Source organism: Pelobates fuscus, chromosome 3 (assembly GCF_036172605.1).
Source record: "Pelobates fuscus isolate aPelFus1 chromosome 3, aPelFus1.pri, whole genome shotgun sequence".
NCBI classification, from domain to species: Eukaryota; Metazoa; Chordata; class Amphibia; order Anura; family Pelobatidae; genus Pelobates; species Pelobates fuscus.
The window spans coordinates 46,602,349-46,628,720 of record NC_086319.1 but is presented as its reverse complement, the minus strand read 5'-3'; the positions used below and the strand labels follow the sequence as shown (position 1 = coordinate 46,628,720).

Below are 26,372 nucleotides of genomic sequence, written 5' to 3'. Positions count from 1 at the left end.
TGTCCCCCTGGAACCACTCATAGACTCCTCCACCGGCCACTGCTGCATCCCGCAAACGCAGCTCAGATCCATCCGCAAATCCTTGGGGGAGCTCACACTAGTCGATTGCTGGAGGGCCATGCACCCGGACGATAGGGATTACACCCACTACTCTGCTATACACGATCGCTATTCCAGGATCGACTATATTCTAATCAAACAAGACGGGCTATCCCGACTACGAAAGGCTTCTATAGCCCCTGCGACGTGGTCAGACCACGGATCGGTCCAGGTGGAGCTAGAATCCCCGCTTTTTAAACCAGCGATTCGGACATGGCGCCTTAATGAAACGTTGTTACAAGATCCCTCAGTGAGAGATGAGATCTCTCAGGCGCTAGAACATTACTTTGAGGAGAATGGATCGGGAGATATGTCCCCAGTGACGGTGTGGGAGGCCCACAAAAGTGTCATTCACGGCTCTCTCATCGGAATTGCTACCCGCAAACGGAAAGAGGCCACAAGAGCTATGACCGAACTTTATAACATCATTGCACGCCTGGAACTACAACACAAGCGATCTCAGTTGGTTGCCATCTATAGAGATCTGATGGAAGCCAGGCGGAACTTGAGAGCCCTTCTCACACAACGGTACCTCCGCTCAGTACAATCGTCGAAATCCTTCTTTTACACCCACGCGAATAAGGGAGGGAAGTACCTCGCTCGCCTCTTGAGGGGCGACGTGGTCCGCACCCAGGTGAGGAAACTTCGCCTGACGTCCGGCAGAGTCTCACAACACCCGGAGGACATAGCTGGGGAATTCAGGACATACTATAACTCACTATACAACTTACACTCAGAGGAAAACCCGATCCAACGAAGGGAAATGTCAACAAGGGCCCAAACGTATCTACAGGAGCACGTAGGGAGACGGGCTACCCAAGAGGCGGCTTCCACACTAGACGACCCAATCACCACAGAGGAACTGGCGGCTGCCCTAAAAAACACGAAAACCGGGAAGGCACCGGGCCCGGATGGGCTTTCTACGGGCTATTATAAAAAGTTCGCCACTATATTACTACCTTGGCTAACACAATCGGTGAACAAGGTGGCGGAGGGGGGAACTTTTGGCACAGAATCCCTATCGGCCACAATAACGGTCCTACTGAAACCTGGGAAGGACCCAGAACAATGCGGTAGTTACCGGCCGATATCCCTGCTGAATGTGGACACGAAGCTCTTCACGAAAACGTTGGCATCCAGACTACAGCGTCTCCTGCCGAGTCTTGTCCACGCAGACCAGACGGGATTTATCCCGGGCCGAGAAGCGCGGGACAGCACACTACGCCTGTTCTCTATACAGCACCATGCCCGGAAATATCGGAAGCGCCTTCTACTGCTGTCCACGGACGCAGAGAAGGCCTTCGATAGGGTAAACTGGGCCTACATGATCCAGGCCCTCCGACACATGGGGCTGGGGCAGAGGTTACTGGCGTGGATCTCTGCCCTATACAGCTCACCGAGAGCAGCGATACGCGTAAATGGAGCCTTGACCACGAGCTTTAACATCACGAACGGGACGAGGCAGGGTTGTCCCCTCTCGCCACTCCTCTTCGCCCTCTCCTTGGAGCCTCTTCTACAGGCGATCCGGGATAACCCTGACATTCACGGCTATTCATGGCATCATTCGGAACACAAAGTGGCCGCGTACGCGGATGACCTCTTATTCTTTGTCTCCCAACCGAGGCTCACACTCCCGAGCCTACTGGCGGAATTCGACAAATTTGGCCAAATATCTGGGTTCAAGCTTAACCTAGCGAAATGCGAGACCTTAAATATCACCTTGCCCGTAACGGAATACGAGGATCTTCAGTCGCTCTTCCCGTTTCACTGGTGCACGGGAGCAATGAAATACCTCGGAATCTGGATTCCCACAGACCCAGGGGAGATTTACCAACGTAATTTCGAGCCTTTACTCCAAAAAATCGCACTAGACTTGGCAAGATGGGCATACCCACACGTCACATGGCATGGCCGAGTCGCGGTGCTGAAAATGAACGTTCTACCACGGATTCTCTATCTTTTTCAGACGATCCCAATCGCACTACCAGCAACGTTCTTCTCGACGCTAAAGACAATGGTTATTAAATACGTGTGGCGAGGAGAAAAGTCCAGAATAAGCCATGACCTCCTCTGCAGACCCAGACACAGGGGAGGTCTGGCGCTTCCGGACTTCAGAAAATACCACCAGGCCGCAGTATTACAAAGAATTCTGGACTGGCATAACGCGGACTCGCCTAAGCAGTGGGTACACTTGGACCAGGAGGGGAACGCCGCAAAGCTGAAGGCTACGGTGTGGCGGAGGAGAGCGACTAGAAACGGTAGACAACATGATGAAGACCCAGTATCCCAAACTCTGCTCACCTGGGAAACCCTCAGGGAGGACCCGCGAATATCCCCGACCCCATGCCCCCTACTGCCGATAGCACATAACCCAGATATAGGGGGGGGCTTACCAACCGACACCTGGTCCTTTATCGGAGATATGACATACATCCCGATATACAAGGTCACTCATGGCGGCAACCTAGACACACTGGACGCGCTGCTGGGCGGACGACCGCGATCTCCGATGATAATCTTTCGATACATGCAGCTCAAACACTTCTATGACTCCCTCCCCCACAAAGATAAACTACGGAGAGATCTTACCTGGTTCGAGGACCTCTGTTCTCGCAATGAGACACTGGGAAAGGCCATCTCGAGCCTGTACCAATATCTGCTGACAGACCTTACCGTGGAGAATACCACGTTCCAGCGACGCTGGGAGGAGGCGATGTCCAAAACATTCTCACCAACACAATGGGACAAAGCCCTCATATGGCAGCACAAAAGCTCCTCCAGCTCACACTATCAAGAAGTGAATTATAAGCTGCTAGCTATGTGGTACAGGACTCCGGCCATGCTCAGGAGGATTTTCCCTGATGCCTCACCAATGTGCTGGAGGTGTGCGGGGGAGAGGGGCACGCTCTTCCACATTTGGTGGGAATGCACGCTCATCGCCCCGTTTTGGAACCAGGTCGAATATGACATCCGGACGATCCTCGGGGACGATGTGGAGTGGTCGGCCGAACTGGCCTTACTCCATATATCTGCACAACCACTGCCCGCTTACAAGAAGTCTATATTGCGACACTTGCTGAACGCTGCCAAATCACTCATTCCACTGTACTGGAAGAAGACGGACATCCCCGACCGAGAAGAATGGTTCCACAGGGTGGAGGACATTCGGGCAGCCGAGGCAGTCCAGGCAACCCTGATGGACAGGATGACAAAACACACAGAAATGTGGACGCCGTGGTTTGTCTTCCGCGCGGGGCAATAAGGGGGGGGGGGGTGCGCTGGGACCCGGGAGCTGATGGGGTGACGCGGCCCCCATAATAGCCACTAAACACACCGGGATACCAGACCCCGCGACGTACTGACTGACATGACTGCCGACCCTCCACCTGCTCACAAACATTTGACTAGGAAGGGACTCACACCACTAGACACATGGACAACACAGAAGGACACCCCACCAACCTGGAGACCCCGCAAACCACCCTCATGACGAGCTCCCATCGTTGACTTGAAGGAACTTAACACGGACGACCTCAGGGAGGGGTACGGACACAATAGTATCCCACGGACGGGTAACATAACTTCAGACCCGTAGGGGTCCGCCTCCGTATGCTTCAACCACGCCACAACCCCCCCCCAGACTTGGTCCCGGGATCCGAACCATACCTGTACACCACCACTATACTGATACTTACCCATAGAGCCACGCAGGACGCAACACATGGAGCTACACGCGCACACTCGGCCACCAGCCGTAGACAATAATACAGGGCAACAACACAGCGCAATAGGGGATAGCACACTCCTGGAACTAACCATAGAGGTCTAGATTTAGCAAACCGGGGTTGGCACTAGACATTCACCCCATAGCGCACAACGAGATAGCTCGCCTCCGGGGACACATCGAGTATACCGAAACATCACACTGACCACGAATGACCCACCGCGAGAAACCCCGGAACCTTAGCTCACAACTTTTATTAAGGCACATATCACTCACAGGATGGGTCCGCGCGCCTGAGCTCCATCACGAGTCCGTGCTCTCAAGACCTGCTCTCCCTAAAAACGGGGGTTTAATACCTCACAGTTACGTCAGAGCTAATAGACAACTACACACTGCTCAAACACTATGACACCATCATACCGATGGGAGAATGAAAACACACCAGGGATACATAGGAGATCACGCTTGGTAAATTGTAAACGTTACATTATTGTGGGAGATGATACTATTGTTGACTTTAGATGATACGATAGCTTTTCTCCTTCGTGTTACGGCATCATGTTCAAATCCTAATGTTGCGGGCCTGCGTGCCCACCGAAGTTTATACTGTGACTGTTAAATACCCACCACACAATGGCACTCGACCCTACACACACATACGCTATTCCAATAATAACGACTCCAGTATGACGGAGATCAATGGGATATCGCACACATCGACGCTACCATACAAATGGCACTCACACGACACTTACCACTCACTATGGGGCATGAGACCCTCTCTGTACCACACGCAACATACCTACCATATTAACACAACACTAGATGACACTTCTCTCACGCACCACATCATCACCCCCTCATGTGGGACACGATAACGCACTTGAACTGTATGAAAGGACATATGCTGTTAAAATATACCTGTATAAATACTATCAAAAGCGACACTAATTTTCTATTGATTGTCAGGTCGACTTCAATGTTAATAATCTTTGTATTTCATCTGACACTGAATAATTGAGGGCCTGCGCGCCCACCTGCTTTGCTTTTTTATTGCTGTTCAATAAAAACTTGATTAACTTAAATTGTGGAAGATCAAGGACCTTATAGTTTATAGTTCAGTTTCTACGTCATCTGATAAGCCTTCATTATAATCAAATTTCACCAATTTAAACCAAGCTTTTGTGCTTAAAAACTTTAGCTTAGCATTTTTGTGAAACATGAAGTGCATGGCTATCACAAAAATATAGTATAAACCAGTAATTTTATGAGGATAATAGGGTATTACTTGCTGAGCCATATTTCAAAAAAGTCTGAAATATTTGCAAAGAAGGAAAATGACGGTTATTTTGACAGTAGTCTTGAGAATAAATGAACAATTTCAGGGCTTGGTAAAAATGCCAATATAATGTAAAAAATATATTTTGTGTGTGGGCATATTTTCCAAATACATTAAGTGTAGTCACATCTAGCATCTGTAGAATACATTTGATTTTCTACTGTGCTCAATGTGCCCTCAATCCATCCTCTTTCCACGAATGTCAGCATGCAGTCATACATTTTAGCCAACCACAGTTTCTCTAGAGTGTGACAGAAGATAGATGGGATGCCAACTACAGTACCTCTGCAGAGTTTCATAGGGACAGAATGGTGCCCTACAAAAGCACTGTGTTTTACACTGTACATAAAAGAGGACAGTGAAGAAAGTAAGCTGGACTTTAAGGTCTAAGTAAAAATTATCATAAGTGCATTCATTGTTAGGAGTTATCTATGAATGTTTAAGTTCAGGTTCTTCTGGTAATTGTTATTGTATCCAGATAACAGAAGATATATAAATACCTATTATCATTTTGTAGTATGTGAAATGTGTAAAGCAGCCATGTCAAACTCGCAGCCCATGGGCCGCATGCGTCCCATGGGCCGCATGAGTCCCACAACTAATATTTATGCGGCCTCTGGGCCACGGCGAGGAAGCGCTGATTGTAAGCTCTCCCTGATCAGCTCCCCGCAGTGATGCCAGGAGCCAGAATATGACATCACTCCGGCTCCCGGCATCACTGCAGCGCACGAGGGAGCTGAGCAGGGAGAGCTTACACTCAACGCTCCCTCACTGCCTGTCTGCTCCCCTGCCTGCTTGTCTGCCCAGCAGCCCTACTAGACCCCAGGTAAGAAACCAACCCAGTCTGTGTGTATGGCTGTGTGTCTGTGTGTGTGTGTATATGGCTGTCTGTGTGTATAGGTGTATGGCTGTCTGTGTGGATAGGTGTATGGCTGTGTGTGTATGACTGTGTGTATAGGTGTATGGCTGTGTATGTGTATGGCTGTCTGTGTATGGCTGTCTGTGTGTGTATGGCTGTGTCTGTGTATGGCTGTCTGTGTGTATAGGTTCATGACTGTGTATGCATATGGCCGTGTGTGTATGGCTGTCTGTGTGTGTAGGTGTGTGTCTGTATGTATGGCTCTGTGTGTGTGTGTGTGTGTGGCTGTCTGTGTGTATAGGTGTATGGCTGTCTACATATGACTGTATATGTGTCTGGCTGTCTGTGTGTATAAGTGTATGGCTGTGTATGTGTATGGCTGTGTGTGTGTGTGTGTGTCTGTCTGTGTAAAGTTGTATAGCTGTCTGTGTGTATAGGTGCATGACTGTCTGTGTGCATGACTGTGTGTGTGTGTGTCTGTCTGTCAGTGAGTCTGTGTGTGTCTGTGTGTGTGTCTGTGAGGGAGCCTGTGTGTCTGTCAGTGAATGTGTGTGTCTGTGAGTGTATGTGTGTGTCAGAGTGATTCTGTGTGTCTGTCAGTGTGTGTGTATGTCTGTCAGTGAGTGTGTGTGAGGGTTTCAAGGAGTAATGGGAGGATCCACATTTAAAGGTGTGGAAGGGGCCATTGGGGGTATGCCAGAGGCCAGACTCCAGACACTGCTTGTTGTTTTTTTAATGTATTTATTTATTCTAAGCAGGGACAGGGGTTTAGTAGACGGAGGGACTGGGATATAGTAGACGAGGGGGGGATAGGATTTAGTAGACAAGGGGGGTACTGAAATTTAGTAGACATGGGGGGGCTGGGGTTTAGTAGAGGGGGTGAAAATTTACATTTGTTTTTTTGTGGCCTTGTTTATAAACCTTGTTTATTTGGCCCTTGCTAGCCTTTTAGTTTGACATGCTTGGTGTAAAGGAAGCTATCGGCAGTTGCTTAGCTCCTTTGACATGCAAATAGCACCCCAAAAAATGAAAACAGTTTTCATAGCACATATAGCCCCAGCCCAAAGAAAATGTTTAGGGGAAAAAAAACATATATTCAATATGACTTTATATGTTTTGCAATGCTTATTCTTGAAACACCATTAGAGTAGACTGTATGGAGATAACCTTGGTGTTCCATCTGTTGATGGACTCATGATCAAGCAGCCTTCATTGCATTCCTCTGCTTTCAACCTGTCACACCATATGTTTTATTTTTTTGTAATGCAATCGCCTCAGAAATCACCTAACGAATATGTTTGTGCATATTTCTAGACAATTATTAATGTATCGCTTTTGTTAACTGGAATGTTCAGCTTAGCACTTTTGTTAGACTGATTAGCCCAATGTGTAAATATATTTGATTCACAATGTTTACTTCATAGACTTGCTGCCAAATTTATTTTCATTTAAATTGTTCATATCTTATTAAATATTGCAAACTTGTATGTTTGCATGATTAAAAAAAAAAAATGTACAACCCATGGCATGATATTAAGTAACAGGGTGGCTCCTCTTTACTGTATGCAAAAACTAATCACACAGTTGTTTTGTTCTGTTTACATAGTACTTGAAATGCACCGGATTTGAAGAGAACTAAAAGAGACAATATAATGTATAAAACAGTAAAATGGAAAGTAGAGGTGGGCTCTTTTGAAGTACTTATACGGAGGGCTGACCCTCCCTTTGGTATGCTATTAATTAGTTGGAGCACTAATAGTACTAGAGCAGTGATGGCTAATCTTGCCACCATAAATTGTTTCTGGACTACATTTCCCATGATGCTCAGCTAGCTTTTAGACTGTAAAAGCTAGCTGTGCATCATGGGAAATGTAGTCCAGAAACAATTTATGATGTCAAGGTTAGCCATCACTGTACTGCTGAGACTGGAGATTCCTCTGGTATTTCAAAAAGAGGGATGAAAACTATTTAGTGACAGGTGACTATAATACTCTAATTAAAGATGTTTGTTCCATTAATGACACAATATACCATAGTTTAAATTTTGCCTTCACAAAATATTATAATTTGATACAACAGCCACAGCGTGCTCATCACCACTGATTTATTTTACAAATGTTTCTACTGTGAAAAATATCTAGTTAATATTTTCACTAACTTCTCTCATTTTCATTATTTGAGAAGCACAGACAGTACATTAAAGTGAGTAAAACGCAAAGGGAGTAAGGGAATAGGCATCCTTCTATTATCTAGGTCCCACCACAGTTAGTAAAAGAATATCCATATTTTCCAATACAGCTCAATAGTCTGAGTTAGGTACAACTTGGGTGCTTATAGAGACAGACTACCATAGCAAGTCAGCTAGCTTCATAACTGTACCCAACTTGACCCAACTGGGCAAAATGAAACCGTTATGAAAACATGTAATTGAATCCAAATCCCTGATAATGATAACCGAGATCACATTTCTAAACTTGTCTCAATCAGTTACTGACAAGCGATTAATCTTTAGAATACCTGTTGGTGAAGTTAGCAGCTCCTGGCTTTTTCCATGCTGCAATATTTCTCTAATAACCATTAAGAGCAGCTGGCTGCTGTAAGTTTGAATGTCTCCCAAAGAGATTGATTAAAGTAATATAAGTTTAAAAAACGGCCACAGGCTTGCTATATGGCAAAAACTAACACCAGGTCCATACCATACCACAATACAATTACTAATTCATTCAACTAAAGAAAAAAAATATATAAACACCACAAAATAGTGTAAATTACTTAGCTTCAATTAATATGCAGCCTCCCGGGATCGTTATCCACAACAAACGATCTTTACAAAATACAAAAACCACAACCAGATCGGGATACGGCTGTAAATTCTATAAAGAGAACGTACAAAAAAAACCACAATAGTGTAATACAGTATGTACAATAAATCTTGCGCTAATAATGAATGCACTCACGAGATGGTGTAGAAAAAAGCGCTCATAGGGTGAATCCCCTGATGGTATGGGGGGCTAGTAATCCCCTTTCCAATACGAAGTAGCTGAAAGGTACACGGGACTCCGAATAGGATCAAACTCCAGATGTTTTTATTGTATAAAAGGTGAAACAAACACCATTAAGATCAAAGTTAAGATCAAAGTTAGCTTTGATCTTAATGGTGTTTGTTTCACCTTTTATACAATAAAAACATCTGAAGTTTGATCCTATTCGGAGTCCCGTGTAGCTTTCAGCTACTTCGTATTGGAAAGGGGATTACTAGCCCCCCATACCATCAGGGGAGGCACCCTATGAGCGCTTTTTTTCTACACCATCTTGTGAGTGCATTCATTATTAGCGCAAGATTTATTGTACATACTGTATTACACTATTGTGTTTTTTTTTGTATGTTCTCTTTGTAGAATTTACAGCCGTATCCCGATCTGGTTGTGATTTTTGTAATTCATTCAACTCTATTCATCTACTTCAACAAGGTGTAAAGAGGACTGTATACTCTCAAGAAATCTATCAAATTATTTATTTATGTAGTCTTTAGTTTGATTAAATGTAATATGATTTGTTCATACCAGCTTAAAAGCATTAAAGCACAAGTATAGTAAAATCAAAGGTTGGTCATACCAGTGGAAACAGACATAAGTAGCATTGCAGTCATTAAAGACAGGGATAAAACTCATGAAATAAATGGTAATTTTTTTTTATATGAAATAAGAGATTATATAAAATTATGATAGCCCTGAATAATATGAATTGTTTTCTTTTAAATAAAAAGAGATTTGAAACTTTTCTGTCCTTCATTCTGTCCTTGTGCAAACTGTCATATCTTTTATAAGGAAATTCATTTACTGAGTCTATTAAAAAAAAAAATCAGTAATGCGCACTCCTTTTCATTTGTGCACATTGATCCTTGACTATACCACCTACTGCTCACTATTGACTTACACTTAATAAAAGGAGGATACATTTCCTAAAAGCCTGTTTAATTATGTAATTATTACATAGAGCAATGCTCAGTTATTCTGTATATGCACCACTGCACTGTGTTGATGATCATCTCAACTGGTTACTATAAAATCTGTCTACTATTTGAACCTTACAGTTCCAGATTATATTTCTTAGAGTGACATCATTGTTTTTTCTTTATTATGCTGATAAAATGTGTTTGTCTACATGGGCTGTGTAAAATTGTAGTAAATTAGTTTTTATTTATATTATTATTTAAGCCAGTTAGCATGTGATTTTGTCTCCTTTGGAAAAAAAAACAAAAAACGAAGGGGCTTAGGTGTAACATCAATTTAATATAACTTTACATGTATAACTTTTTATATTATATGCATACATTATTAATGTTTACTATTTCCCCAGAATTCCACCAAATGTCCGAGATATTGTCTACTGTACTGGAGTTTCCTTAATGGATGAAGACGTATGGGAATTTATTTGGATGAAATTTCATTCTTCCACAGCTGTGTCAGAAAAGAAAATATTATTGGAAGCTCTTACCTGCAGTGATAATAGAAATTTGCTGAACAGGTATGTATTCTATGCATAAATATTTGTATTCTTTAAAGCTCATTTTTTCTTCTTTAAATTTACTTAATTATTCTCTTTGATCTATCCATTTAAGGCTTCTTAACTTATCCTTGAATTCAGAAGTAGTTTTGGATCAAGATGCAATTGATGTTATCATTCATGTGGCACGAAACCCTCACGGGCGAGATCTAGCATGGAAATTCTTCAGAGACAAGTGGAAAATTCTGAATGCAAGGTATGAGAAACAAATGCTAATAGTCTATTATTTTGTCATTTACTTAAAATGTTAAGAAATAATTTAAAATGTTTTTACGGTGAAGTCTTAAGGTGATACTCCACTGCTTAAAATAAATGAATAAAAGAATTAATAAAATACATGAAAACTCACTGTTTAGCAAGGACGTTTTAGCCACGAGGCAAACAAGGCATTTGCCTTGGGCAGCATTTTCCAGGGGGCGTCAAAAAAGCCGCCCCCAAATGCCCAGGGCAAATGTCTTGTTAGCCTTGCGCTAACCGACATGCTGGTCGGGCTGGTTGCTGGGCGGGCGGCTGGCGAGGGAGCACTTCCTCTGAGCTGTCTGCTCAGCTCCCTCGCGCGCGGCAGAGAGAGGCTCTGACGTCATCTTCCGGCTCCCTGCCTCACTCTGCAGTGCGCAAGGGAGCTGAGCAGACAGCTCAGAGGAAGTGCTCCCTCGCCAGCCGCCCGCCTGCGCCGCCCAGCAGCCCGAACGGCAGCCCCACTAGACCCCAGGGAGATAGAGACCCCCCCAGAATTCCCAAAGGTAAGGAGGCTTGGGGGGGGTTACATTTAAAAAAAATGTGTTAGTGTGAGTGTGTGTGTCTGTTAGTGTGTGTGTGTGTGTGTGTCTCTGACTGTGTGTGTTTTTGCCTGTTAGTGTGTGTGTGTGTGTCTGTTAGTGAGTGTGTGTCTGCTAGTGAGTGAGTGTGTGTCTGTGAGTGTGTTTGCCTGTGAGTGTGTGTGTCTGTTATTGATTGTGTGTTTTTGTTAGCTAGTGTATGCGTATCTGTCAGTGAATGTGTGTGTGTGTGTGTGTGTATTTAGAAGGCGGGGGGAAGGGTTGGGTGAGGGTGGCGCGGGTGGGGAGGGGGCGCCTGAGTTTTGTCACAAAACCAGGATACACCACTGCTGTTTAGGGAATATCCCCCTTATAAAAACTACTAAACTATTAATTATGCATTTTTTGGGGGGTTTATCAAAAACAATTTGCAAAAACAAAAATCTCTTGTCTGAAGCCATTGCAAGTCCTCCTTTTCTTCTTCAGTAAAACTAGATGAGGTAGGTTTTATTATACTGTTTAGTATCAATAAACACCTGTATATATAAATAAAAATCATATTTTAGGAAATATGATACACGTGTGCATTTAATTAAGCCTTTTTGTTATTTATTTTTTTAAATATAAAACAGCTTGATATGCTACATAGCTCTTGTCTACTGCCTTTGCAAGCTCTCCTCTTCTGACATACCCTGGGCTTTCTGTGGCTGTCCAATCATAGACTTCCCAATGCTCTTGAGTTTAGCTCCACTGACCTATACAACCAGGAAGTAACAACATGTTATCTGATTGACAGCCAGGGGAGTGTAACAAGGTTAATTTATAAAAACATAGACTCATTAAGCACTTCAGAAAGCTGATGTGCTTTAGCGGTCTGGAGTGTCCTTTTAATTATATTTACAGAGACAATGCTAAAAAGTACACAAGCAATACCAAATTTCCACATATAATGGGTGACACAAAAGGTCCAATATCTTGACTTAAAACGACACATGAACTTGTATGTATGGTTATTATGCAAGCAGCACATTTTAAAGTTTATATATATATATATATATATAAATATAAAAAAAAGACAGATAGCAATTACAGCAAGTTTTGTGAAAGATCTACTGTCACATTATCAGACCATTTATTAACAGCCAAGTTCAGCTTCAGCTTCAGATTCAGAAGGAGAAAAATGACATTAGATCTTAGGAAATTGAAGACCAAGAGTGTGAGATGCATTCATACTCTTTTGCAAGCATGTCTGAAGGTATTATGATTGTATAAGGTTAATAATTAATCAACAACATAGCCCATCAGTAATAAAGTTATTAAATATAGAAAACCATCCACTAAATTTCACAAAATCCTTAGCCAGTATTGATTTGTGAAAGAAGGTTAATCTATAGTTAATAATAGAAGTACGTCACTAATAAACATTAATGGTTCTATGCACTATTGATTGGAGATGAATCTATGGATATTATCAAACATTACCAAATATAAACATATACTCAGAAAAAATATCCTTGTATCTTACTAACTCAAAGATCTTATGGGTAAAACAATGGTCGTTAAAAACCTCGAAGCGATCACTGGAAGCGATCACTGGAAGCGATCGTGATGGCTTACAGCCCCTCTAACGGTATTGTAGGGATGCCTCATTTTGAAACACTAATATTTATGTTCAGCAAAGTCTCCCGATTATAACAGTACTCCCCATGTACAGGTTATATAGTGTTTTTGAAAGTTACAGGGTCAAATATAAGGCTTGATTTTCCGTTTTTTCACATTGAAATTTGCCAGATTGGTTGTTGCTTTTGAGATCGTATGGTAGCCCAGGAATGATAATTACCCCCATGATGGCATACCATTTGCAAAAGAAGATAACCCAAGGTATTGCAAATGGAGTTTGTTCAGTCATTTTTAGTAGCCACTTAGTCTCAAACACTGCCCAAAGTTATGGTTCATAATAGTTTTTTGCATTTTTACACACAAACAAATATAAATGCTAACTTTGGCCAGTGTTTGTGACTAAGTGGCTACTAGAAAAGACTGGACATACCCCATATTAAATACCCTGAGTTGTCTACTTTAAAAAAAAATATGTACATGTGAGTTGTGATTCAAAGATTTATGACAGATAACAGTGTTACAATGTCACTATCGATAAATTAAAAATATATATATTTTGAAACAGCAATGTCCTACTTGTACTTATATCCCTATAACTTGCAAAAAAAGCTAAGAACATGTTAACATTGGTTATTTCTAAACTCATGACAAAACTTAGAAACTATGTAGCATGGGTGTTTTTTGGTGGTTGTAGAAAAAGTGTGTATTTGAATATTTTTTCATCATATTTTATATAGTAAATTAAATTATATGATGAAAATAATGGTATCTTTAGAAATATGATTTAATGGCAAGAAAAACAGTACATAATATAGAAACATAGAATGTGACGACAGATAAGAACCATTCGGCCCATCTAGTCTGCCCAATTTTCTAAATACGTTCATTAGTCTCTGGCCTTATCTTATAGTTAGGATAGCCTTATGCCTATCACATGCATTCTTAAACTCCTTTACTGTGTTAACCTCTACCACTTCAGCTGGAAGGCTATTCCATGCATCCACTACCCTCTCAGTAAAGTAATACTTCCTGATATTATTTTTAAACCTTTGTCCCTCTAATTTAAGACTATGTCCTCTTGTTGTGTTAGTTTTTCTTCTTTTAAATATAGTCTCCTCCTTTACTGTGTTGATTCCCTTTATGTATTTAAATGTTTCTATCATATCCTCCCTGTCTCGTCGTTCCTCCAAGTTATACATGTTAAGATCATTTCCTGGTAAGTTTTATCCTGCAATCCATGAACCAGTTTAGTAGCCCTTCTCTGAACTCTCTCTAAGGTATCAATATCCTTCTGAAGATACGGTCTCCAGTACTGCGTACAATACTACAAGTGAGGTCTCACCAGTGTTCTGTACAATGGCATGAGCACTTCCCTCTTTCTACTGCTAATACCTCTCCGTATACAACCAAGCATTCTGCTAGCATTTCCTGCTGCTCTATTACATTGTCTGCCTGTGTTTAAGTCATCAGAAATAATCACCCCTAAATCCCTTTCCTCAGATGTTGAGGTTAGGACTCTATCACATATTCTGTACTCTGCCCTTGGGTTTTTACGTCCAAGATCCATTATCTTGCACTTATCCACATTAAATGTCAGTTGCCACAACTCTGACCATTTTTCTAGTTTACCTAAATCATTAGCCATGTGGTTTATCCCTCCTGGAACATCAACCCTGTTACATATCTTAATATCATCAGCAAAAAGACATACTTTACCATCAAGACCTTCTGCAATATCACTAATAAAAATATTAAAGAGAATGGGTCCAAGTACAGATCCCTGAGGTACCCCACTGGTGACAAGCCCAAGCTTCGAATATACTCCATTGACTACAACCCTCTGTTGTCTGTCACTCAGCCACTGCCTCACCCATTCAACAATATTGGAATCCAAACTTAAAGATTGCAGTTATGTGTGGGTACAGTAAAGAAGCAAGAGGAGAATTACAGCTAAACACAAACACAGCAGAAATGTAAAAACAGCACTGGTCCTTAACGGTAATATATTGAAAAATGGTCTGGTCACAAGGTCAAGATGTTAAAAGAGTGAAACAAAGGGAAACATATACACTTCTTACATATTCTTAAATTCAACTCCGTGGTCTAGTGACATGCTGATCCTAAGTAAGGCCTGGAAAATGTAGTATGTTGCATCACAGACTTAGATAAGTAAAAGACAATTTAGATTTACTCACATAATTTCAAGGGAAGACAAACCAGAGGAGTTAGGTTCTCATATTGCTTGGGTTCTTTACATGCTACTGCTATTACCTATATTTTTGTGGATTCACTATGAAACACATCTAACTACCTCAAGCTGCCCAAAAATTGTTAGCTGGTAGGATTGCATTATTATATACAAAAATCTAAATAAGCCATACTGTTTATTTATATAAATATTTATTGATAATCTCTTTCCTTATGCTTGGCTTATCTTGCTATTAGACTTAGTGATTGAATGAATTATCCAATCCAGATTGGTAACTCACCTGACGCTCTTTATCTTCACCTGTGACATTTGGTAGACAATAATAGAGGTGATGAGAATGAATAGAAAGACTTCCAGACTACAAAGCAGATGTGCCCAAAAGGTGAAGTTTTAACACAAAACTTCCATTATGCTTTGGCATTCTAATACCTACCAAACCATGATGGGGGTTCTAGTTCTATAGCATCTGGGGATCTAATGTTTGGGCATCTGTACTATTTAAGTGGTACTCTGTTATAAATCCTTCCATCTCCTTCCATCCTCTGTTTTTCCCACTTTATATGGTTAAAACTTTTAGTAGTTCTAAAAAGTGACTGAATGTAAGAGGAGTAGGTTTTAGACCCTGACATTGGTTTTATTAGTATAAATTGTTGCAACTACCCTAATGTTCAAGGAAGAACTGTTCTTAAACGGGCACGATAGTCACCAAAACAACTTTAGCTTAATGAAGCAGTCTTGATGTATAGATCCCACCCCTGCAGTCTCACAGCTCAATTATCTGCCGATTAGTAGTTAAATCACTTTGTTTATGCAGCCTTTGCCACAGCTCCCTGCATGTGACCTACACAGCCTTTGTGAACACTTCCTGTAAAGAGGCATCCAATGTGTTCACTTCCCTTATTGCAATCTGTTTAATTTACAATATCATCTCTTGCTCTGTTAATAACCTTCCATACCTCACAGGAGCCTCCTGTATGTAATTAAAGTTACATTTACAGAGTAGGAGATAAATTTCTAAATTAGGTTAACTTTTTTCCGCGCAGGCTGTGTCAGTCACAGACAGGGGCGGTGTGGCTAGAACTGCATAAGCAAAAACAAAAGTAATTTAATGCTTAGATGGCAAAGAATCGAGCAGTGAGATTTCAGAGGCATGATCTATACGCAAACATTGCTTCATTAACCCTTTAAAACCGGAGGGCGTACAATTACGCCCTATTTTAAGCGGCTCTAAACGCTGCTCTAAACGCCTCCGGTCTTTTCTTACTTACCCAGTCGCCGGCGATTCCACGCCGGCGATCACGGTTGGGGGACTCCCAGGGAGCCCCCCGTGGCAGATCATCCCTCCTGGGAGCCCCCCTGCCATGTGAGAGTGAGGTCCTTGTCAGGACCTCACAATCACATGGCCGGGATAGCTGGCTCAGGCATTGCCAGCAGGGGCACTGCCTGTAATGACAGTTAGTCCCTCTGCTGGCTGGAAATTAAATTAAATTAAAATAAGTGTAAAAAAATATATATATACTTAGATCATATATATATATATATATATATATATATTACTATCAAATTACATGTAGGCTGATACTGATTAAATATATATATAATTATTGTTATATATATATTTATATATAATACAAAAAAATAAATATGTAAATACGTAAAAAAATAAAATAATAAAATAAATAAAAATAAATTATTAAAAAATATATAGATGTGTGTTATTTCGTTCTAACTGTATTTTGATATTAATATATATATATTTATATCAAATACACGTAGAACAAAATAATATATATATATATATCTATATACATAAATATATACGTATATATCACCTATATATAAAAAAAAACATTTAAAAAAATTATATATATATACATATATATACACACATATATATATATATATATATATATATATATATATATATATTAATTCTACACATATATGTATGTAATATTTTTACATAATTAGGTATCCTAATTAATTACAATTAGCGGGACCTGCCTGACAACCCATGCCGAAAGTATAGGGAATTTAATTTGCTAGCACTATATTTAACCCTATAACTTTCCAAGACACCATACAACCTGTACATGGGGGGTACTGTTTTATTCGGGAGACATCGCTGAACACAAATATTAGTGTTTCAAAACAGTAAAATGTATTACAACGATGATATCGCCAGTAAAAGTGACGTTTCTTTGCATTTTTCACGCACAAACAGCACTTACACGGACGATATTATTGCTGTGATACTTTTTACTGTTTTAAAACACAAATATTTGTTTTCAGCGAAGTCCAAGTACAACAGTATCCCTCATGTACAGGTTTTATGTTGTTTTCAAAAGTTACAGCATCAAATATAAGGCTTGTGTTTCATTTTTTTAACACTAAAATTCGCCAGATTGCTTACGTTGCCGTTGTGACCCTATGGTAGCCCAAGAATGAAAATTACCCCTATGATGTCATACCATTTGCAATAGTAGATAACCCAAGGTATTGCAAATGGGGTATGTCCAGTCTTTTTTAGTAGCCACTTAGTCACAAACACTGGCCAAAATTGGCGTTTTTTGCATTTTTCACACACAAACAAATACTAACGCTAACTTTGGCCAGTGTTTGTGACCAAATGGCTTCTACAAAAGACTAGACATACCCCATTTGCAATACATTGGGTTGTCTACTATTGCAAATGGTATGCCATTATGGGTATAAATTTATTTCCTGGGCTACTATACAGTCTCAAAGGCAACGTAACCAATCTGGCGAATTTCATTTTCAAATGTAACACGCTATATTTGACCCTGTAACTTCCCAAAACACCATAAAACATGTACATGGGGGGTACTTTTATACACTTGAGACTTTGCTGAATACAAATATGTGTATTTTATTGCAGTAAAAGCAAACAGTATTATGACATTGACAGTTAAAATGTCACGTAGAACTAAAAAAATAACATTTCTTATTTTCTTCCATTTTTTTCATATTAAATTATGTTTCATATCTAAATATTTAATATTAAATGAAATCCCTGTTTCCCCTGAATAAAATGATATATAATAAGGGGGGTGCATTTAATATAAAAGAGGTGAATTGCGGTTGGACAGACATATAGCGCAAATGCCAGGTTTTGTTTACGTTTTGTTCTGTTCACAACGTGTACATTTGGTTCAGTCCTTAAGGGGTTAAGCTACTGATGTTTTGCTAACTATAATGTTGCTTTAACTCTAAATGAACCAAGTCTGTTTTTGTTGTTTTGTTTTAGTTAGATACTACAATAGGGTATATTGTGCAGTAACGTTTTGATGTTACAGGAGCTTAATCTCTTATATGTCTTTAAATACTGTTTTTTTAATCTTTTCAAGATATGGAGAAGCATTGTTTATGAATTCCAAACTTATAAGTGGAGTAACAGAATTTCTCAACACTGAAGAAGAGCTGAATGAGGTAAATGCTTAATATGTATTTCTGCATTCTGATATATAGCATATTAAAAAAATCTTTAGAAAGGGGAACCTTTTTTTCTTATGGACATATAAATACATGCACAGTAAAACATTATACTGCAATGTTGCATCATTTAGTGCATATTCATATAATTGTTATTATTATTATTATTATTATTATTATTATTATTATTATTAAATGGTAGTTTAATACACTTTTGCACTTTAAAAATTATTACAGAAAAATAAAGTTAACTATTATTGTATGTTATAGTTATTAAACAGTGGGGAACACAAAATATGGGGTTGAATCATCTTCTTAGTCTTGTGTCTCCTTTCAGAATGCTAATCATTTTACCTATATATTGTGGTAATCAAATGATGAACAAATGCTTAATAACAAAAAGTTATTTAGCATTAAATATTTACACGTACACAACTACACATCCGAGAATTACAAAGAATACAATCTACATTAGTCACAGTTCTTGCTTATTGTTTTAGGATGAAATGCAGGAATCATTTCTTTACAAATAGCAGCTTAAATACATTATGTGGGCTGTGTGCTTATATATGATGGTATCCACAGTTGTTTTAGAGAAGTGCATGATTTAGGGTTGGCTCAAAGTTCCCTTTCAGCCACAAGACATTGGAAAGTGGACATTCTGCTCTGTGAGTGGAAATTTAGGCATGGCTAGTGATCCATGAACCTCTCCTCCCTCCACTGCCTGTAAGGACCCTCAGCTAATATCCAACATATTTCTGATAATCAATATCAGTCTTATAGCAATCTTATCAATAACATACTCACCTATCCCAGTCACCACACACCATATTATGCATCCAGAAACGTCACCCAGCAGCCAATGAGGCACAACATCACAACCTCATGTCACCCATCCTTGGAATTACCTGCATGTTGAGCTCAGCTAAAAGCAGGGAGGTGAGGCAGTGAATAATCTATGGTAATGTACTGGGCTGGGCTGAGAGTGATATGAGTGTGATTGCTGTCAGCATGTTCAGTTAATGCCAGATTTGTGCAGAAATTGTGTTGCTTTTCCAAAACATTAAATGTGAAGAATATCTGCACTGTATACTGGCAATCGGCCGAAAAGGCGATCAATAATCTCTATTGGCATAGCCTCTGGAAAATATATATCTGTGTATGTCCTGAAGACAATCTTTATTTTTTGTTAATTTCTCAGCTTTCACAATTAGACTGTTCTAGAACATAATTTAGCAGTCAACAAGCAAATCAAACAAGCATTTGCTCATGTGCACAAAATGCTGTATAAAGTTCTAACTTTTTGTTACTCGTCTTCCCTTCTCCAATTATACTCTTCCTGTTTTTTTTTTGTTTCCACAAGCACCAAGATGAATGTTAACACCAAATTGACACATACACTAAGGGTCAGTTGCAATAGGTGACTTTGCAACACATTTCAATAGCTGGCAATGCTTTTTTAATAGGATGGCTAAACCTACAAAGGTGATACATATTTGTTAGTTCAAATAGGTCTTGACTTGTACATATAACCATTTATATTTGTTTCCCACAGCTTAAAAACTTTATACAGCTCCACAAAGGAGGGTCATCTGTATCATCTCTATCCAGGGCAGTGGAAACAGTCGATGCCAATGTCCGATGGCAATTACTGTACAGAGAAGAACTATTTCAGTGGTTAAGAAAAACCTTGAAACATTAAACTTTGAAACAAAAGACAGTGATTTAATTAATCAACGAAGACACATTTCTTGGAAGAGACCAGAATGCATGCTGTAAAATTATTAAATAACAGCAAAGATGGGGCACAATATGCCTTTCTCTATTTTTGCACTCGGCTCTTTTTCAAAACTGAAGAAACTTTTTCAAGAGAAGTGACTGTGAGAAGTCATTCCAGGAAACATTCTATAAGAAGCGCATGTTGATGTTATTGTATATTTTTCAAGTTCTATTTTGTGCATGGTCGTAAAGTGTGCTTATATATCCCAGCATGCTTTCCTTCAATGTCCTTGTTTTGCGTTTGAACTGCCTTTACATCAAATAGCAGGCATTATGCAAAAGCACAATGACTAAATATGACAATCATTGCAAATGGAAGTCAAACATGAGGATGGAATCAACATACAAAATATTATGTCAAGCAGAAATTATGACTACACACAGCTGTAATTATAAAAAGTAATTCCCCAAAATTAACGATTTAGCAGTGATTGATATTTCAAGTATGACAATGACAAACATTTTGAAAGTTAAATAATGTAATGTAAACATGCATATTAAATTGATTTTTATTGCTTTTCTACCATGGCCATGAAATGCTTAGGGTGTACAGAATGCCAAGAAAAGACATATAATATATAATAAATAACCTTTTTTTTGTGTATTTACAAACTCATCAAACTATGTTCTGTATAAACATAATGTTGTGTCAGCACCAACAAACAAGCCCCACAAATATCAGCATTTGTATGTCTTTTAAATAACAGAAATATTGTGGTTATTATTTTATTTAAATCGTTATGTATTTATCAGTATTTGTCAAGAAATATATAAGACAAATGCAAAGATGATATCAGTCTATCAGATATATATAAGATCCTATGGAAACATGCTTCTCTTGAGCTAGTATTGTTTCCAAACATAGGTAAATATTACTATAATTAGTAAGATATATTTGTCATAAAAGTACTTTATGCTACATAAATTCTCATAAAAAAATATTCAGTATTTCTGAAAATTCCTGTAATTAGTTCATCAAAGTGTATAAACGTGCTTTTGTATTTAGTCTTAGGAACAAGGTGCCATTTAAAATCTATAAAATGTATAAGTATTATTTTTTTTTTTTACTTTTACATGAGTGCTTTGTTAATTGTCCAATCTACATAATTGCAATTCCATATTGTCCATTTGTTTTACTAACCAAGGTAAATATGCTAGTGGAAGTTAATGAAATCTAAAATATCTTGTGGTTTTTACAAATGTAACAATATCTATAACTTGACAGAATTTAAAATTTTAACATACAGTGGGACCTCGGTTTACAAACTCCTCGGCTAACATAATTTTTGGTTTACAAATGAAAATCCATTGAAAATAATGCCTTGGTTTACAATTTTTTCTTTTGCAATACAAAGCAAGTTTCCCCAGGATGCATTGCACCTGGGCGGTTTATAGCTCCGCCCCCTGCATGCTGGAGCCTGTGGGTAGCATGTGGTGTTGGAGTAGCTGTTGCATCGAGCTTTGGAGCCATTCTGGAAATTGTTTAAAGTTGTTTTGGGACTTTTTGGTGCATTTCTCAAGCGGTGGAAAGGTAGGGAGCTGAGCTTTGTCGTCTGCATTACTTTTATTGTGTGTTCTGCATTGTGGGTTGGTTTCCATGCCAGCTCATTTTGACTTTTTTCTGACCTCCAGAACGGATTAATTGTTTTTTTTAATGCATTCCTATGGGAAACCACTTTTCGGTTTACTAAATTTTCGCAGTAAGAAATGTCCCGGAAAACGCATTAAATTCGTAAACCGAGGTCCCACTGTATATTACAACTTTTGTTATTTTCATTGTACATTTGAATAGAGGCTGATGTCTCACACAACAGAAAAAAGGAGGAAAGACAAATGACTTAACCTCGAGAACTCTGAAAACATAATTTAATTTTAAATATTGAAACCTCCATTAAAGTTTGAAAAGTATAAGGTTCCGTAAATAACAGTTAACACAGTGAATAATTCCAAATAAAAAATTTTGGGGGAAAATTTCTATTTTAGTCAGAGAACCTCTGACCATACAATAAATAAATCTGATAACGATATATCTCTGTTAACTCATATAAATCATATAGATAGCTATAGCAGGACAGTACCTTATTATTTTAACTTTTACATGCATACACATTTGAATAAAAGCAAAATCAGAACCAGTATTTACATTTCTATAGGACCAATCATTGCAAATAAACGACATAAAAATGCTGCTAATTTGTGTAATTATCAATACAATGGTATTTCAGTGTCGACTTTAGCTGCTACTCAAAAATTCAAAATGTTAGCCTTTTTTTACTGCAAAATTATCTAGAATTAATGGAAATTATAGAGAGCTTTATAACTTTTAGCTTGGCTGTTGATACTTTTTTTTATAAAATAGTTCACGCGATTTATTAGCAAAATATGCCATTTATGAGTTAAAGTGTAATAAGCAGTTCTGCCCATGCACTAGCAGTTTTAACTCCACAGTTGTGCTTTTCACTGCCAATATAACAATATAGCCTACGGGTAGGAGCTGTTAAATTTACTGAATCAAGTCAAAATTGTCTAGTATGCAAAACAGTATGCTGGGGAATTTGAGAAAATCAACATCTCATTGTTTTTTATGATGATTAAGTACATAGAACCTCAAAAAATGGAAAAAAATGAACCTTTGCAGATTGTGTTATTACATCTTAGCATTAGACAGGCAATTTGCTTTCTCCAAACCAGTGATTACATGGGTGAAATGTACACTAATAAAATAAGTATTGCAGAGTTTATTGTTATCAACATGATCAGTTTTATTGGCTAAAGACTTGTAACAGTTCTTTTTGCAATTTGCAAGTTTGTAAGGTCAAGTTACGTAATGATGCATCAAGTTAATTATTTATCTAATGCAAATGCAATGTGAATAGTAATTATGATTGCAACTATAAAACACAGTACAAAAATACAAGTTTGCTGCAGCATTATACCTTTAAAAAGAAAGGGTGCGTAATTCAAAATATTGAATAGTTTGTAGTTTAGCTATGGGTCAAGAGCACTTTTCAAACATGATATTCTAGGTTGGCAATAGAATTTTGAGATTTGTCTTTTCTACCTCTCTACTTACATTATATAAGTTTCTGCTCAGGGATTGGAGATATAGTGAATCTTCAATCCGGGGTGACCGATTGATTACTTCTCTTAAAACATTTAATTTTTCCTCGGCTGTAGCAGAAATTTTTATTTTTAATTTATCTTACAATCATGCTTAATATGCATTTGTACAGATTCTTATATTGGTATGTCTTATATCTGATAACCTTTATTTAATGCAAAACTTGTACACCAAATTATATTAGGATGGGTAGCATAAAGAAAATATTAAAGAAAGACTTTACGCACATAACTGGTTGGTTACTATGACAAGTCTGTGATTCATTTTGCAGAACTGGGTCACTCTAAACATACGAAGCTAAAACTAATCTCTATAAAATTTAAAATGAGTTTAGCAGTTGTTAAAGGAAACAAAGAACTATACTCACTGTGTCATGGCATCTTTGATTTAATACCCAATCAAAAAATCTATGTTAAAATAGAAATGTCTACTTTTTCGTCATGTATTATTCAATATTTCTTACAAAAGGGCTCAAAGTATATCATATATTTTCTATGCCAGCAGAGAATGTAGAAACATGTTTTGTTAGACATGTCTAGAAAACCAGCATATAAAATAAAGAAAAAATCCGCTTATTGCTCTTCTTTGACCCATTTAGAATCAAAACAATATTTCACAGTAAAGTTCCACTATGTTTATTTTTATTTCACTTCTTTTTCAAAGAACATTTAGTGATTTTTTTTTCTTTTTAATATTGTTTTTTTTTTTTTTTAAAGGAACACTATAGGGTCAGGAGCACAAACATGTATTCCTGACCCTATAGAGCAAAACCCACCATTAAGGTGGCTTGCCCTCTCCCCCTTACTCCCCTCTAAAGCATGAGAAACTCACCTTATTTCCAGCGCTGTGTGGGTCCACCGACACTGGTCCCGCCCCCTCCCCCTTGGCGACATCATCAGAATTGCCAATTTTTAGCCAATCCAATGCTTTCCCATGGGGAAAGCATTGGATTGGCTAAAATCAGCAATAATCAGGGCCAAATACCGTCTTGGCCAATCAGCACCTCCTCATAGACTCATAGAGATGCATTGAATCAATGCATTTCTATAAGGAAAATTCAGCGTCCCCGTGCAGAGCGCGGGGATGCTGAATGGCAGAGCTGCCTACTGTGCAGCACTGATCTAGGAAGCACATCCAGTGGCCATTTGGGGAGTGGCCACTTGGAGGTGTCCCTAGGTGCAATGTAAATACTGACTTTCCCCTTAAAATGCAGTGTTTGCATGGAAATGCCTGCATATAATGATTATACTCACCAGAACAACTACATTAAACTGTAGTTGTTCTGGTGACTATAGTGTCCCTTTAAATTGTATTGTATGGGAAAGCGAAGATCACCAAGTAATGATAATAATCAAAGCAGTTTAAAATACAGTTAAATATGGTGTTAGCATTTCTAATACATTCTCTACCCTTTTGAGGATGTTTGAAATGATAGTTTCAACTTGATCTTTCATTTATAAAGCTGATTACAAAAAAAAAGCAAATTTAGTGAGAAAGCTGTATTCTGGCTAATATTTTGAGCTAAATTCAAGAAACAAGCTATTTAAATGAAAATGGAGCAATGTTATTTAGAGTTGCTGATCCATTTAGAAAAATGAAAATTACTAAAAGCATACTAAGTTTTGTTGATGAATGATATCTGATTGTCTAAAGAAGTTTAGATTATTGGAACAGCTCATTTGTTACTGTGCCCAAAACAATCAAATGGGAACGAGACACCTAGACAAATTCCGTAGATTTCTAGTAAATCAACAGGGCATCCAGCAAAGCATTCCTTTTCCATGCAATTAGTCAATGCCAGAGTTTTTTCTAATGTACCTGTATGAAGATGTATAGAATAGTCTAGAAATACACCCGTTGATCCGACCCAATATTATCCTTTGTGTGTACTGTACTGAGAGAGAAATATTAACCCCTTCATTATTAATCACTTTTTGATTGAAAAAAATAGATTTTTTTATTTAAAACAAGGCATGCATAGCTAGCACATAAACATCATTACACTGCTATTTTATGTATAGATTACTTTGCAGATAAACTTAAAAACTTGAATTATGTACATTTACACAATGCTTATTTTTTACTAACACATTCATCCTTTACAAAATATTTGGGAAATGAAAGGTTTTAGACAGTATACAGTGCTCTTTATCTTTTCTTCATATAAGGTCAAAAATTTTAGTATAAAATCAAAATTTCACGTTTTCGCACAGAATATACGACAAAAGTAGATAAATAAAATAGGTAAAATATCTTACTTTAATGTATTTGTAAGGATACAACTATTAGCAATACAGTTTACAAAAAATGGCAACATAATTTAAATAGAATGTCTGCATTTAAGCATCTCACAATATTTATCAATATCTTGGATTCCTAATGTAATGTCAACAGAGAAATAGTTCATTCACTCCATCCCCTCCCCGACTGTAGGAATAATATGATCCCCTGAAACCCTCTGTACTGTTTGAAAGCAGGGGGTAAGCTTATAATTTAAGCAAACATACAAGCATTACATCAATGGCTAGTGGGTTCTGGCAGATAAATGTGTTCATCTACACACTGGTAATCGTAACTAGAGTATATATGATGGTAAGTGAGACTTTATGGATTACATTTTATACTGCAAAATACATGAAAATAAAATACAATGTGCCAAGTGTATGCATCAACACTTTCCTACTGGAAGTAATCTTACTCCACTATTAGTGAGAAGACTGATTCGTGCAGCAGTTTTAAAAGTCCAATATGTTTTCTTATAAATGAAATATTTAGTTATAAAAAAGGTACAATCATTACTACATGTTTATCATTGGTATACGCAAACATAACATTTAGAATCAAT

General features: G+C 38.4%; 1 protein-coding gene across 1 annotated transcript in view; it reads left to right on the top strand.

The window, feature by feature from the left end:
• The window catches only part of TRHDE (thyrotropin releasing hormone degrading enzyme), a 768,585-nt gene extending 747,324 nt beyond the window's left edge, over window positions 1-21,261 (top strand). Inside the window, exons 17-20 of the mRNA XM_063446120.1 lie at window positions 10,381-10,548; window positions 10,643-10,783; window positions 18,543-18,624; window positions 20,183-21,261. Coding sequence (XP_063302190.1) covers window positions 10,381-10,548; window positions 10,643-10,783; window positions 18,543-18,624; window positions 20,183-20,329 — 538 coding nt within the window. The 3' untranslated portion in view covers window positions 20,330-21,261. The remainder of the gene's footprint in view (window positions 1-10,380; window positions 10,549-10,642; window positions 10,784-18,542; window positions 18,625-20,182) is intronic.
• Window positions 21,262-26,372: the final 5,111 nt, after the last annotated feature.